The sequence below is a fragment of the Aquarana catesbeiana genome, linkage group LG03 (assembly GCF_042186555.1).
Source record: "Aquarana catesbeiana isolate 2022-GZ linkage group LG03, ASM4218655v1, whole genome shotgun sequence".
NCBI lineage: Eukaryota > Metazoa > Chordata > Amphibia > Anura > Ranidae > Aquarana > Aquarana catesbeiana.
This window is the reverse complement of record NC_133326.1, coordinates 744,146,635-744,162,679: the sequence shown is the minus strand read 5'-3', so window position 1 is coordinate 744,162,679 and position 16,045 is coordinate 744,146,635. Positions and strand designations below refer to the sequence as shown.

Sequence of the window (16,045 nt, the reverse complement as noted above, 5' to 3'; positions counted from 1 at the left end):
ATGTGTGGGTCACACCCAGCCTCATCTCCCGTGTGTGGGTCACACCCAGCCTCATCTCCCGTGTGTGTGGGTCACACCCAGCCTCATCTCCCGTGTGTGTGGGTCACACCCAGCCTCATCTCCCATGTGTGGGTCACACCCAGCCTCATCTACCGTGTGTGGGTCACACCCAGCCTCATCTCCCGTGTGTGTGGGTCACACCCAGCCTCATCTCCCGTGTGTGTGGGTCACACCCAGCCTCATCTCCCGTGTGTGGGTCACACCCAGCCTCATCTCCCGTGTGTGGGTCACACCCAGCCTCATCTACCGTGTGTGGGTCACACCCAGCCTCATCTCCCGTGTGTGGGTCACACCCAGCCTCATCTCCCGTGTGTGTGGGTCACACCCAGCCTCATCTCCCGTGTGTGGGTCACACCCAGCCTCATCTCCCGTGTGTGTGGGTCACACCCAGCCTCATCTCCCGTGTGTGTGGGTCACACCCAGCCTCATCTCCCGTGTGTGTGGGTCACACCCAGCCTCATCTCCCGTGTGTGTGGGTCACACCCAGCCTCATCTCCCGTGTGTGTGGGTCACACCCAGCCTCATCTCCCGTGTGTGGGTCACACCCAGCCTCATCTCCCATGTGTGGGTCACACCCAGCCTCATCTCCCATGTGTGGGGGTCACACCCAGCCTCATCTCCCGTGTGTGGGTCACACCCAGCCTCATCTCCCATGTGTGGGTCACACCCAGCCTCATCTCCCATGTGTGGGGGTCACACCCAGCCTCATCTCCCGTGTGTGTGGGTCACACCCAGCCTCATCTCCCGTGTGTGTGGGTCACACCCAGCCTCATCTCCCATGTGTGGGTCACACCCAGCCTCATCTCCCGTGTGTGTGGGTCACACCCAGCCTCATCTCCCGTGTGTGGGTCACACCCAGCCTCATCTCCCATGTGTGGGTCACACCCAGCCTCATCTCCCGTGTGTGTGGGTCACACCCAGCCTCATCTCCCGTGTGTGTGGGTCACACCCAGCCTCATCTCCCGTGTGTGTGGGTCACACCCAGCCTCATCTCCCATGTGTGTGCGTCACACCCAGCCTCATCTACCGTGTGTGGGTCACACCCAGCCTCATCTCCCGTGTGTGGGTCACACCCAGCCTCATCTACCGTGTGTGGGTCACACCCAGCCTCATCTCCCATGTGTGGGTCACACCCAGCCTCATCTCCCATGTGTGGGTCACACCCAGCCTCATCTCCCGTGTGTGGGTCACACCCAGCCTCATCTCCCATGTGTGGGTCACACCCAGCCTCATCTCCCGTGTGTGGGTCACACCCAGCCTCATCTCCCGTGTGTGGGTCACACCCAGCCTCATCTCCCGTGTGTGGGTCACACCCAGCCTCATCTCCCGTGTGTGGGTCACACCCAGCCTCATCTCCCATGTGTGTGGGTCACACCCAGCCTCATCTCCCGTGTGTGGGTCACACCCAGCCTCATCTCCCGTGTGTGGGTCACACCCAGCCTCATCTCCCGTGTGTGGGTCACACCCAGCCTCATCTCCCGTGTGTGGGTCACACCCAGCCTCATCTCCCGTGTGTGGGTCACACCCAGCCTCATCTCCCGTGTGTGTGGGTCACACCCAGCCTCATCTCCCGTGTGTGGGTCACACCCAGCCTCATCTCCCGTGTGTGGGTCACACCCAGCCTCATCTCCCGTGTGTGGGTCACACCCAGCCTCATCTCCCGTGTGTGGGTCACACCCAGCCTCATCTCCCGTGTGTGGGTCACACCCAGCCTCATCTCCCGTGTGTGGGTCACACCCAGCCTCATCTCCCGTGTGTGGGTCACACCCAGCCTCATCTCCCGTGTGTGGGTCACACCCAGCCTCATCTCCCGTGTGTGGGTCACACCCAGCCTCATCTCCCGTGTGTGGGTCACACCCAGCCTCATCTCCCGTGTGTGGGTCACACCCAGCCTCATCTCCCGTGTGTGGGTCACACCCAGCCTCATCTCCCGTGTGTGGGTCACACCCAGCCTCATCTCCCGTGTGTGTGGGTCACACCCAGCCTCATCTCCCGTGTGTGGGTCACACCCAGCCTCATCTCCCGTGTGTGGGTCACACCCAGCCTCATCTCCCGTGTGTGGGTCACACCCAGCCTCATCTCCCGTGTGTGGGTCACACCCAGCCTCATCTCCCGTGTGTGGGTCACACCCAGCCTCATCTCCCGTGTGTGGGTCACACCCAGCCTCATCTCCCGTGTGTGGGTCACACCCAGCCTCATCTCCCGTGTGTGGGTCACACCCAGCCTCATCTCCCGTGTGTGTGGGTCACACCCAGCCTCATCTCCCGTGTGTGTGGGTCACACCCAGCCTCATCTACCGTGTGTGTGGGTCACACCCAGCCTCATCTCCCATGTGTGTGGGTCACACCCAGCCTCATCTCCCATGTGTGGGTCACACCCAGCCTCATCTCCCGTGTGTGTGGGTCACACCCAGCCTCATCTCCCGTGTGTGTGGGTCACACCCAGCCTCATCTACCGTGTGTGTGGGTCACACCCAGCCTCATCTCCCGTGTGTGTGGGTCACACCCAGCCTCATCTCCCGTGTGTGGGTCACACCCAGCCTCATCTCCCATGTGTGGGTCACACCCAGCCTCATCTACCGTGTGTGTGGGTCACACCCAGCCTCATCTCCCGTGTGTGGGTCACACCCAGCCTCATCTCCCGTGTGTGTGGGTCACACCCAGCCTCATCTCCCGTGTGTGTGGGTCACACCCAGCCTCATCTCCCGTGTGTGTGGGTCACACCCAGCCTCATCTCCCGTGTGTGTGGGTCACACCCAGCCTCATCTCCCGTGTGTGTGGGTCACACACAGCCTCATCTCCCGTGTGTGTGGGTCACACCCAGCCTCATCTCCCGTGTGTGTGGGTCACACCCAGCCTCATCTCCCGTGTGGGGGTCACACCCAGCCTCATCTCCCGTGTGTGTGGGTCACACCCAGCCTCATCTCCCGTGTGTGTGGGTCACACCCAGCCTCATCTCCCATGTGTGGGTCACACCCAGCCTCATCTCCCGTGTGTGGGTCACACCCAGCCTCATCTCCCATGTGTGGGTCACACCCAGCCTCATCTCCCATGTGTGTGGGTCACACCCAGCCTCATCTCCCGTGTGTGGGTCACACCCAGCCTCATCTCCCGTGTGTGGGTCACATCTCGCCTCATCTCCCGTGTGTGTGGGTCACACCCAGCCTCATCTCCCGTGTGTGGGTCACACCCAGCCTCATCTCCCGTGTGTGGGTCACATCTCGCCTCATCTCCCGTGTGTGTGGGTCACACCCAGCCTCATCTCCCATGTGTGGGTCACACCCAGCCTCATCTCCCATGTGTGGGTCACACCCAGCCTCATCTCCCATGTGTGGGTCACACCCAGCCTCATCTCCCGTGTGTGGGTCACATCTCGCCTCATCTCCCGTGTGTGTGGGTCACACCCAGCCTCATCTCCCATGTGTGGGTCACACCCAGCCTCATCTCCCATGTGTGGGTCACACCCAGCCTCATCTCCCATGTGTGGGTCACACCCAGCCTCATCTACCGTGTGTGGGTCACACCCAGCCTCATCTCCCATGTGTGGGTCACACCCAGCCTCATCTCCCATGTGTGGGTCACATCTCGCCTCATTTAAAGCGGTTGTATACCCTTTTTTTTTTTTTTTTACTTTTACCTACAGGTAAGCCTATAAAATAAGGCCTATAAAATAAAGCTTACCTATAAATAAAAAAAATATCTCCTAAACCTATACGGTTTAGGAGATATTCCCCTCGCAATGAGCCGCTGACTGCAGCGGCGCATGCGCACAGGGGATTCTCAGGCTGACAGCCCGGCAAACTCCGGAGCTTGCCGGACAGAAGTCTCCAGCGCGCATGCGCGGGAGTGACGTCATCGCGGCTCCAGCCACTCACAGCGCCGGAGCCGCGATACCCGGAAGACACGCCGAGGGGAAATGTCAGCTCTCTCGGCATGGACCGGGTGAGAAGCCGGTGCCTCGTTCTAAGGTAAGTAACTCATAATGAGCTAGTATGCGGTGCATACTAGCTCATTATGCCTTTTCCCTTGCAGGTGTAGAAAAAAAACCCCAGCGGGTATACAACCGCTTTAATGTGCATGGGCTCTGTCTAGTCTTACCTTTGCTCCTTCCTTCTCCTCTTTTCCTCTTCATGAAGAACCTTCTTCAGCTGCAGAAAGAGTTGATGTTTTTCCTCCTGTAATTTGTTCAGCTTCTCCTGGAGCTTCATGATCTATAAGAGGAGTCAGGAGTTCAGACAGGAGAAATACGGGACAACGAGGACATCATCATTCTTGCACTGGCTCATCACAGAGACCTTCACATCTACGACTACACTCGGATCACCACTTCCCACTCAAGCCCCCCCATCATTCTGATCCTCCTTCAATGGACCTTTCTGGAGTTGTCAATCCTTTATTAGAAGCACCTGTGTGTGTGTGTGTGTGTGTGTGTGTGTGTGTGTGTGTGTGTGTGTGTGTGGGGGGGGGGTGCTGTCAGCGGAGAGAAGATTTGGTCAGCTCCTCCCAGTTTTTTTTGTTTTTTTTTTTTAATATGAGCCCCTCATGAGGCGATACCATTGGACAAATAGAAATCTATCCAGAATTCTGTCTTTACCTGTTCCCGGGTCTCTTCCAGGGACATCCTCTCCTCCATTTCCTTCTTTCTCCTCCTCTCTTGTTCATCTCGCATTTTCTGCTCCATCATCTTATCCACCTCCTCCTCCTCTGTGGAAAACAGAAGACAAGATGGACCTCACCTTCAGTTTGAATAGAATGTGTGGGCTGTTCCTTCTACTACAACTACACCAATATGGAGGCTAACCTTGTCGCTTGCGTTCCCGCTCCATCATAACATGCCGATGGAGGGCTCGGGCCATGGTGTTGGTCAGCTTGGGTCTCTCCAGAAGAGCCGGCATGATGAATAGCAAATATCCCACTATGAGAAGAAACAAGAAGGAAAACAGCATTAGTCAACAAATAGGTAGTGGCAGTCAGAAGAGACATTTCATAGGGCATTGAGTACAAATCAAAGGCCCTACTAAAGAAAATATCACCAAAGTTTTTAAATTATACAAGGACATAACATGGGAAAATCACTGAGGTCTGAAGACCATAGAACAGGGGTCCCAAAAATATGGACCTCCAGTTGTTCAGGAACTACAATTCCCAACATACCTAGTCATGTCTGTGAATGTCAGGGTTTTACAATGCCTCACAGGACGTGTAGTTCCGCAACAGCTGGAGGGCCGTAGTTTGGTGATCCCTGCCATAGAAGAACCCAACATGGGACGATCACTGAGGTCTGAAGACTATAGAAGAACTTAACATGGAAGATCACTGAGATGAGAAGACTATAGAAGGACCTACCATGGAAGATCACTGAGGTCTGAAGACCATAGAAGGACCCAACACTGGAAGATTACCAAGATGTAAAAACCATAAAAAGAACCTAGTGTGGGAGGATCACCGAGATGTGAAGACCATAGAAGAACCTAACATGGGAAGATCATTGAGATTTGAGGACCACAGAAGAACCTAATGTGGGAAGATCACAGAGATCTGAAGACCATAGAAGAATCCAACATGGGAAGATCACTGAGATGTAAAGACCACCGGAAAAATCTAACATGGTAAGATCAATGAGATGGGAAGACCATAGAAGAACACTGAGGTCTGAAGGCCATAGAAGGACCTAACATGGGAAGATCACCAAGATCTAAAAAACATAGAAGAACCTAAACTGGGAAGATCACTGACTCAGGACCACAGAAGAACCTAACATGGGAAGATCACAGAGGTCTGAAGACCATAGAAGAACCTAACATGGGAAAATCACTGAGGTCTGAAGACCATAGAAGAACTTAACATGGAAGAGCACTGAGATGTGAAGACCATAGAAGGACCTAACATTGGAAGATGATCGAGATGTAAAAACCATAAAAGAACCTAGCGTGGGAAGATCACTGAGATCTGAAGACCATAGAAGAACCTAACATGGGAAGATCACTGAGATGTGAAGACCATAGAAGAACCTAACATGGGAAGATCACTGAGATGTGAAGACCATAGAAGAACCTAACATGGGAAGATCACTGAGATCTGAAGACCATGGAAGAACCTAACATGGGAAGATCACTGAGATCTGAAGACCATAGAAGAACCTAACATGGGAAGATCACTGAGATCTGAAGACCATAGAAGAACCTAACATGGAATAATAATGAGATCTGAGGTCCACAGAAAAATCTAACATATAATATCACTGAGGTCTGAGGACCACAGAAGAACCTAACATGAGAAGATCACTGAGATCCGAAGACCATAAGAACCTAACATGGAATATCACTGAGATCTGAAGACCATAGAAGAATCCAACATGGGAAGATCACTGAGGTCTGAGGTAGAGGTCGACCGATATGGGTTTTTCTCTGGCCGATGCTGATATTTAGAAATCGCGCCAGCCGATGGCCGATATATGATGCCGATTTTTTTGGGCTGATATGTTAGGCCGATTATTTTTTTCCCTTCATCTCATAAGATCTAACAGTTAGACCCCTTTCACACTGGGGCATTTTTCAGGCGCTTTTGGGCTAAAAATAGCGCCTGTAAAGTGCCTGCAAAATGCCTCCCCTGCAGTCTCAGTGTGATATCCCGAGTGCTTTCACACAGGCGATGCGCTGGCAGGAGGCTAAAAATGTCCTGCAAGTGGCATCTTTGGAGCGGTGTGTATACCCCTCCTCCACCACTCCTGCCCATTGAAATGAATGCGCACTGCTGCTGAAGTGCCTGCAAAGCGTTTCGTCAGCGGCGCATTTAACCCCTTCCTCGGCCACTAGCTGGGTTATAAGCGCCCTGCTAGCAGTCGAATAGCGCTGCTAAAATGACGATAAAGTGCCGCTAAAACTAACAGCATTTTACCGTCAACGCCTTCCCGCTCCAGTGTGAGAGCCGCCTTAATAAGTGATACAGAAACATTTTTAAATTTATTAAACAAAACAAACCTCCAATCAGTTCACTTGTATGTAGAATTTAGATTAAAAAACAAAAACTCTCTTAAATATTAACCCTTTCATGACTAAGCCTATTTTTGAAATTTGGTGTTTACAAGTTAAAATCCGTATTTTTTGCTAGAAAATTACTTAGAGCCCCCAAACATTATATATATTTTTTTAGCAGAGAATCTAGAGAATAAAATGGCGATTGTTGCAACATTTTTTATCACACGGTATTTGTGCATCGGTGTTTTAAACACAAATTTTTGGAAAAGTGACACTTTCATGTATTTTAAAAAATCCAAACAGTAAAGTTACCCCAATTTTTTTGTATAATGTGAAAGATGATGTTACGCCGAGTAAATAGATTCCAAACATGTCACCCTTTATAATTGTACGCACTCGTGGAATGGCGACGAACTACGGTACCTATGAATTTTCATAGGCGACGCTTTAAAAATTTTTTACGGTTACCAGGTTTGAGGTACAGAGGAGGTCTAGTGCTAGAATTATTGCTCTCGCTCTGGCGATCGCGGCGATACCTCACATGTGTGGTTTGAACACAGTTTACATATGCGGGCGCGACTTCCGTATGCGTTTTCTTCGCTGCGCGAGCTCGCGGGGACGGGGGCGCTTTAAAATTTTTTTTTTTTTTAATTTTATTTATTTTTGTACTTTATAAATTGTGTTTAAAATTTTTTTTTTTTTTTTTTACTTTTATTGCTGTCACAAGCAATGTAAACATCCCTTGTGACAGGTACTCTTTATGGAGGGATGGGGGGTCTAAAAGACCCCCCATCCCTCCTTTACACTTCAAAGTATTCAGATCGCCAAAAACGGCGATTCTGAATACTGTGTACTTTTTTAAATTCGGCGCCATTGGCAGCCGAGTAAACGGGAAGTGACGTCATGACGTCGCTTCCGCGTTTACGAGAAGGCTGGAACGAAGCCGCTCGCAGCTTCGTTCCAGCCCGCCCCCAGCCGCCGAAGGCAGCCGAATGGACACCGGGCCTCCCGATCGCACGGGAGGCCCGGTAACAGCGGCGGGAGGGGGGGGGGGGATGTCCCCTCCCGCTCCTCCGGTATAACAGCCGAGCGGCTTTTAGTTGCATCAGTTGTTATACACGGGTAGCCGATCGCCCGCTGTAAACAACGGTCCCAGGATGATGCCTGCAGCTGCGGGCATCATCCCGGTATAACCCCGGAAAGCCGAGTAGGCATATCTACGTACGGTCGGCGGGAAGGGAAAACAGGTCATCAAAACTTTTGGACGAAAAAAATGGGCTAACTTTACTGCTTAGTTTTTTTTTTATTTCATTAGTGTATTTTTTCAAAAAAAATTGCGTTTGAAAGACCGCTGCGCAAATACCGTGTGACATAAAATATTGCAACAACCGCTATTTTATTCCCTAGGGTCTCCGCTAAAAATAAATATATATATATATATATATATATATATATATATATATATATATATATATATATATATATATATATATATATATTTTTGGGGGTTTGAAGTGATTTTCTAGCAGAAAATACAGGATTTTTACTTGTAAGCAACAAATGTCAGAAAAGATTTAAATAGTTAAACTGAAAACTCCTCCTACACAGGGAGTTCAGACCATTGATAAGAAGAAACATTGTATCTCTTCAGGTTCTTTTTATCAGATTTGGCTGCCCAGAGAGGAGAGAATTCACTTCACAGATTTCAGGCAACTTGTATTGATTTCTATTACAGAAGTCATTTGCAAGTCACTCTGAAGTTATATCGGCCTTTTTTATCAGCACAATCGACCAATGCCGATTAATTAAAAAACACCAAATATCGGCCGACCCCTAGTCTGAAGACCATAGAAGAACCTAACATGGGAAGATCACCGAAATCTGAAGACCATGGAAGAACCTAACATGGGAAGATCACCGAAATCTGAAGACCATGGAAGAACCTAACATGGGAAGATCACCGAAATCTGAAGACCATGGAAGAACCTAACATGGGAAGATCACCGAAATCTGAAGACCATGGAAGAACCCAACATGGGAAGATCACCGAAATCTGAAGACCATGGAAGAACCTAACATGGGAAGATCACCGAAATCTGAAGACCATGGAAGAACCTAACATGGGAAGATCACCGAAATCTGAAGACCATGGAAGAACCTAACATGGGAAGATCACCGAAATCTGAAGACCATGGAAGAACCTAACATGGGAAGATCACCGAAATCTGAAGACCATGGAAGAACCTAACATGGGAAGATCACCGAAATCTGAAGACCATGGAAGAACCTAACATGGGAAGATCACCGAGGTCTGAAGACCATAGTAGGATCTAACACTCAGGTGTGGGGGAGGAGTGACAGTTGGGGCCCTTGGGGTGTGGAGGAGGAGTGACAGTTGGGGCCCTTGGGGTGTGGAGGAGGAGTGACAGTTGGGGCCCTTGGGGTATGGGGGAGGAGTGACAGTTGGGGCCCGGAAAAGGAGTGACAGTCGGGGCCCGGAAAAGGAGTGACAGTCGGGGCCCTTGGGGTGTGGGGGGAGGGGGAGCGACAGTCGGGGCCCTTGGGGTGTGGGGGGAGGGGGAGCGACAGTCGGGGCCCTTGGGGTGTGGGGGGAGGGGGAGCGACAGTCGGGGCCCTTGGGGTGTGGGGGGAGGGGGAGCGACAGTCGGGGCCCTTGGGGTGTGGGGGGAGGGGGAGCGACAGTCGGGGCCCTTGGGGTGTGGGGGGAGGGGGAGCGACAGTCGGGGCCCTTGGGGTGTGGGGGGAGGGGGAGCGACAGTCGGGGCCCTTGGGGTGTGGGGGGAGGGGGAGCGACAGTCGGGGCCCTTGGGGTGTGGGGGGAGGGGGAGCGACAGTCGGGGGCCCCTGATGGGGGGAGGGGGAGTGACAGTCGGGGCCCTTGGGGTGTGGGGGGAGGGGGAGCGACAGTCGGGGCCCTTGGGGTGTGGGGGGAGGGGGAGCGACAGTCGGGGCCCTTGGGGGATGGGGGGAGGGGGAGCGACAGTCGGGGCCCTTGGGGGATGGGGGGAGGGGGAGCGACAGTCGGGGGCCCCCTGATGGGGGGAGGGGGAGCGACAGTCGGGGGCCCCCTGATGGGGGGAGGGGGAGCGACAGTCGGGGGCCCCCTGATGGGGGGAGGGGGAGCGACAGTTGGGGGCCCCCTGATGGGGGGAGGGGGAGCGACAGTCGGGGGCCCCCTGATGGGGGGAGGGGGAGCGACAGTCGGGGGCCCCCTGATGGGGGGAGGGGGAGCGACAGTCGGGGGCCCCCTGATGGGGGGAGGGGGAGCGACAGTCGGGGGCCCCCTGATGGGGGGAGGGGGAGCGACAGTCGGGGGCCCCCTGATGGGGGGAGGGGGAGCGACAGTCGGGGCCCTCTGATGGGGGGAGAGGAGTGACAGTTGGGGCCCTCTGATGGGGGGAGAGGAGTGACAGTCGGGGCCCTCTGATGGGGGGAGAGGAGTGACAGTCGGGGCCCTCTGATGGGGGGAGAGGAGTGACAGTTGGGGCCCTCTGATGGGGAGAGGAGTGACAGTTGGGGCCCTCTGATGGGGAGAGGAGTGACAGTTGGGGCCCTCTGATGGGGGGAGAGGAGTGACAGTCGGGGCCCTCTGATGGGGGGAGGAGTGACAGTTGGGGCCCTCTGATGGGGGGAGGAGTGACAGTTGGGGCCCTCTGATGGGGGGAGAGGAGTGACAGTCGGGGCCCTCTGATGGGGGGAGAGGAGTGACAGTCGGGGCCCTCTGATGGGGGGAGAGGAGTGACAGTCGGGGCCCTCTGATGGGGGGAGTGGAGTGACAGTCGGGGCCCTCTGATGGGGGGAGTGGAGTGACAGTCGGGGCCCTCTGATGGGGGGAGAGGAGTGACAGTCGGGGCCCTCTGATGGGGGGAGAGGAGTGACAGTCGGGGCCCTCTGATGGGGGGAGAGGAGTGACAGTCGGGGCCCTCTGATGGGGGGAGAGGAGTGACAGTCGGGGCCCTCTGATGGGGGGAGAGGAGTGACAGTCGGGGCCCTCTGATGGGGGGAGAGGAGTGACAGTCGGGGCCCTCTGATGGGGGGAGAAGTGACAGTTGGGGCCCTCTGATGGGGGGAGAAGTGACAGTTGGGGCCCTCTGATGGGGGGAGAAGTGACAGTTGGGGCCCTCTGATGGGGGGAGAAGTGACAGTCGGGGCCCTCTGATGGGGGGAGAGGAGTGACAGTCGGGGCCCTCTGATGGGGGGAGAGGAGTGACAGTCGGGGCCCTCTGATGGGGGGAGTGGAGTGACAGTTGGGGCCCTCTGATGGGGAGAGGAGTGACAGTCGGGGCCCTCTGATGGGGGGAGAGGAGTGACAGTCGGGGCCCTCTGATGGGGGGAGAGGAGTGACAGTCGGGGCCCTCTGATGGGGGGAGAGGAGTGACAGTCGGGGCCCTCTGATGGGGGGAGAGGAGTGACAGTCGGGGCCCTCTGATGGGGGGGGAGGAGTGACAGTCGGGGCCCTCTGATGGGGGGGAGGAGTGACAGTTGGGGCCCTCTGATGGGAGAGGAGTGACAGTCGGGGCCCTCTGATGGGGGGAGAGGAGTGACAGTTGGGGCCCTCTGATGGGGGGAGAGGAGTGACAGTTGGGGCCCTCTGATGGGGGGGGAGGAGTGACAGTCGGGGCCCTCTGATGGGGGGGGAGGAGTGACAGTTGGGGCCCTCTGATGGGGGGAGAGGAGTGACAGTTGGGGCCCTCTGATGGGAGAGGAGTGACAGTCGGGGCCCTCTGATGGGGGGAGAGGAGTGACAGTTGGGGCCCTCTGATGGGGGGGGAGAGGAGTGACAGTTGGGGCCCTCTGATGGGGGGAGAGGAGTGACAGTTGGGGCCCTCTGATGGGGGGGGAGGAGTGACAGTCGGGGCCCTCTGATGGGGGGGGAGGAGTGACAGTTGGGGCCCTCTGATGGGGGGAGAGGAGTGACAGTTGGGGCCCTCTGATGGGGGGGGAGGAGTGACAGTCGGGGCCCTCTGATGGGGGGGGAGGAGTGACAGTTGGGGCCCTCTGATGGGAGAGGAGTGACAGTCGGGGCCCTCTGATGGGGGGAGAGGAGTGACAGTTGGGGCCCTCTGATGGGGGGGGAGAGGAGTGACAGTTGGGGCCCTCTGATGGGGGGGGAGAGGAGTGACAGTTGGGGCCCTCTGATGGGGGGGGAGGAGTGACAGTCGGGGCCCTCTGATGGGGGGGGAGGAGTGACAGTCGGGGCCCTCTGATGGGGGGAGAGGAGTGACAGTCGGGGCCCTCTGATGGGGGGAGAGGAGTGACAGTCGGGGCCCTCTGATGGGGGGAGAGGAGTGACAGTCGGGGCCCTCTGATGGGGGGAGAAGTGACAGTTGGGGCCCTCTGATGGGGGGAGAAGTGACAGTTGGGGCCCTCTGATGGGGGGAGAAGTGACAGTTGGGGCCCTCTGATGGGGGGAGAAGTGACAGTCGGGGCCCTCTGATGGGGGGAGAGGAGTGACAGTCGGGGCCCTCTGATGGGGGGAGAGGAGTGACAGTCGGGGCCCTCTGATGGGGGGAGTGGAGTGACAGTTGGGGCCCTCTGATGGGGAGAGGAGTGACAGTCGGGGCCCTCTGATGGGGGGAGAGGAGTGACAGTCGGGGCCCTCTGATGGGGGGAGAGGAGTGACAGTCGGGGCCCTCTGATGGGGGGAGAGGAGTGACAGTCGGGGCCCTCTGATGGGGGGAGAGGAGTGACAGTCGGGGCCCTCTGATGGGGGGGGAGGAGTGACAGTCGGGGCCCTCTGATGGGGGGGGAGGAGTGACAGTTGGGGCCCTCTGATGGGAGAGGAGTGACAGTCGGGGCCCTCTGATGGGGGGAGAGGAGTGACAGTTGGGGCCCTCTGATGGGGGGAGAGGAGTGACAGTTGGGGCCCTCTGATGGGGGGAGAGGAGTGACAGTCGGGGCCCTCTGATGGGGGGGGAGGAGTGACAGTCGGGGCCCTCTGATGGGGGGGGAGGAGTGACAGTTGGGGCCCTCTGATGGGGGGGGAGGAGTGACAGTTGGGGCCCTCTGATGGGAGAGGAGTGACAGTCGGGGCCCTCTGATGGGGGGAGAGGAGTGACAGTTGGGGCCCTCTGATGGGGGGAGAGGAGTGACAGTTGGGGCCCTCTGATGGGGGGGAGAGGAGTGACAGTTGGGGCCCTCTGATGGGGGGAGAGGAGTGACAGTTGGGGCCCTCTGATGGGGGGGGAGGAGTGACAGTCGGGGCCCTCTGATGGGGGGAGAGGAGTGACAGTTGGGGCCCTCTGATGGGGGGGGAGGAGTGACAGTCGGGGCCCTCTGATGGGGGGGGAGGAGTGACAGTTGGGGCCCTCTGATGGGAGAGGAGTGACAGTCGGGGCCCTCTGATAGGGGGAGAGGAGTGACAGTTGGGGCCCTCTGATGGGGGGGGAGAGGAGTGACAGTTGGGGCCCTCTGATGGGGGGAGAGGAGTGACAGTTGGGGCCCTCTGATGGGGGGGGAGGAGTGACAGTCGGGGCCCTCTGATGGGGGGGGAGGAGTGACAGTTGGGGCCCTCTGATGGGAGAGGAGTGACAGTCGGGGCCCTCTGATGGGGGGAGAGGAGTGACAGTTGGGGCCCTCTGATGGGGGGGGAGCGGAGTGACAGTTGGGGCCCTCTGATGGGGGGAGAGGAGTGACAGTTGGGGCCCTGTGGGTGAAGGAGAGTTGGGGTCTCTCCGGTAGGTGGGGGGAGGGGTCACCTCTCTCCGGTGTCTCTCGGTTCCGGTGATCTCTGAAGGCGGGAAGCTCCTCTCCCGATTCTCCGTACCTCTTACTTCCGGCGGCGCTCCGATACACCCGCGTCACTTCCGGGAACCACCAGCCAGACTTCCGCTACGTCACGTCCGGCTTTTATCAGCCCGACTTCCGCCAACCATTGAGGCGCTTCCGCCCTCCTTGCCCTGAACTTCCGGCGTAGGCTGTCAGACTCGTCTCCCTGGTGACGTCGTAAAGCGCCGGGGCTGCGGCCGTAAAGCGGCTGTCATGGCGGAGCTTCATCCCCGCACCGGCAAGCTGGTGATCCTGAGCAACCAGAACCGGACCGCCACCCGAAAACAGCCGGCTCAGGAGTTCAACCAAGGCCTGGTCCTGAGCGGGAGACCGCTGTGCCCCGGAGAGGTCTTCACCGTCCGCCTAGACCGCAAGGTGAGGGGGAGGGGGGTCCCTGGGGGGCCGGACCGTGTATACAGAACTGACCCTCCCCCGCCCTGTGTGACTCCTCCCCCCTACTGTATTCCCCCTCCCCCCCCACTTTCCTATCCTACAAGGTGTGTGTGAGGAGGGGGGTCCCTGGGGGCCGGACCGTGTATACAGAACTGACCCTCCCCCGCCCTGTGTGACTCCTCCCCCCTACTGTATTCCCCCTCCCCCCCCACTTTCCTATCCTACAAGGTGTGTGTGAGGAGGGGGGTCCCTGGGGGCCGGACCGTGTATACAGAACTGACCCTCCCCCGCCCTGTGTGACTCCTCCCCCCTACTGCATTCCCCCTCCCCCCCCCACTTTCCTATCCTACAAGGTGTGTGTGGGGAAGGGGGTCCCTGGGGGCCGGACCGTGTATACAGAACTGACCCACCCCCGCCCTGTGTGACTCCTCCCCCACCACTGTATTCCCCCTCCCCCCCCCACTTTCCTATCCTACAAGGTGTGTGTGGGAAGGGGGTCCCTGGGGGCCGGACCGGGCACAGAACTGACCCTCCCCCGCCCTGTGTGACTCCTCCCCCACCACTGTACTGCTCCTCCTCCCTACTGTATTCCCCCCACCTTCCTATCCTACAAGGTGTGTGTGGGGAGGGGGGTCCCTGGGGGCCGGACCGTGTATACAGAACTGACCCACCCCCGCCCTGTGTGACTCCTCCCCCACCACTGTATTCCCCCTCCCCCCCCACTTTCCTATCCTACAAGGTGTGTGTGGGAAGGGGGTCCCTGGGGGCCGGACCGGGCACAGAACTGACCCTCCCCCGCCCTGTGTGACTCCTCCCCCACCACTGTACTGCTCCTCCTCCCTACTGTATTCCCCCCCACCTTCCTATCCTACAAGGTGTGTGTGAGGAGGGGGGTCCCTGGGGGCCGGACCGTGTATACAGAACTGACCCACCCCCGCCCTGTGTGACTCCTCCCCCACCACTGTACTGACCCTCCCCCTACTGTATTCCCCCCACCTTCCTATCCTACAAGGTGTGTGTGGGGAGGGGGGTCCCTGGGGGCCGGACCGTGTATACAGAACTGACCCTCCCCCGCCCTGTGTGACTCCTCCCCCCTACTGTATTCCCCCTCCCCCCCCACTTTCCTATCCTACAAGGTGTGTGTGGGAAGGGGGTCCCTGGGGGCCGGACCGTGTATACAGAACTGACCCACCCCCGCCCTGTGTGACTCCTCCCCCACCACTGTATTCCCCCTCCCCCCCCCACTTTCCTATCCTACAAGGTGTGTGTGGGAAGGGGGTCCCTGGGGGCCGGACCGGGCACAGAACTGACCCTCCCCCGCCCTGTGTGACTCCTCCCCCACCACTGTACTGCTCCTCCTCCCTACTGTATTCCCCCCACCTTCCTATCCTACAAGGTGTGTGTGGGGAGGGGGGTCCCTGGGGGCCGGACCGTGTATACAGAACTGACCCACCCCCGCCCTGTGTGACTCCTCCCCCACCACTGTATTCCCCCTCCCCCCCCACTTTCCTATCCTACAAGGTGTGTGTGGGAAGGGGGTCCCTGGGGGCCGGACCGGGCACAGAACTGACCCTCCCCCGCCCTGTGTGACTCCTCCCCCACCACTGTACTGCTCCTCCTCCCTACTGTATTCCCCCCCACCTTCCTATCCTACAAGGTGTGTGTGAGGAGGGGGGTCCCTGGGGGCCGGACCGTGTATACAGAACTGACCCACCCCCGCCCTGTGTGACTCCTCCCCCACCACTGTACTGACCCTCCCCCTACTGTATTCCCCCCACCTTCCTATCCTACAAGGTGTGTGTGGGGAGGGGGGTCCCTGGGGGCCGG

General features: G+C 57.5%; 1 protein-coding gene across 4 annotated transcripts in view; it reads right to left on the bottom strand.

Annotated features, from left to right (window-relative positions):
* Positions 1-13,950, bottom strand: part of GPS2 (G protein pathway suppressor 2) — a 46,009-nt gene extending 32,059 nt beyond the window's left edge. For 3 of the 4 annotated variants that reach the window (XM_073623495.1, XM_073623498.1, XM_073623497.1), the window contains exons 1-4: positions 13,756-13,909; positions 4,861-4,974; positions 4,654-4,763; positions 4,158-4,270 (exon numbers count right to left, since the gene is read on the bottom strand). In XM_073623495.1, coding sequence (XP_073479596.1) covers positions 4,158-4,270; positions 4,654-4,763; positions 4,861-4,954 — 317 coding nt within the window. In that variant the 5' untranslated portion in view covers positions 4,955-4,974; positions 13,756-13,909. Of the gene's footprint in view, positions 1-4,157; positions 4,271-4,653; positions 4,764-4,860; positions 4,975-13,755 lie in introns of all 4 variants that reach the window. The other variant, XM_073623496.1, reaches the window with a different exon arrangement.
* Between the last annotated feature and the right edge of the window lie 2,095 nt (positions 13,951-16,045).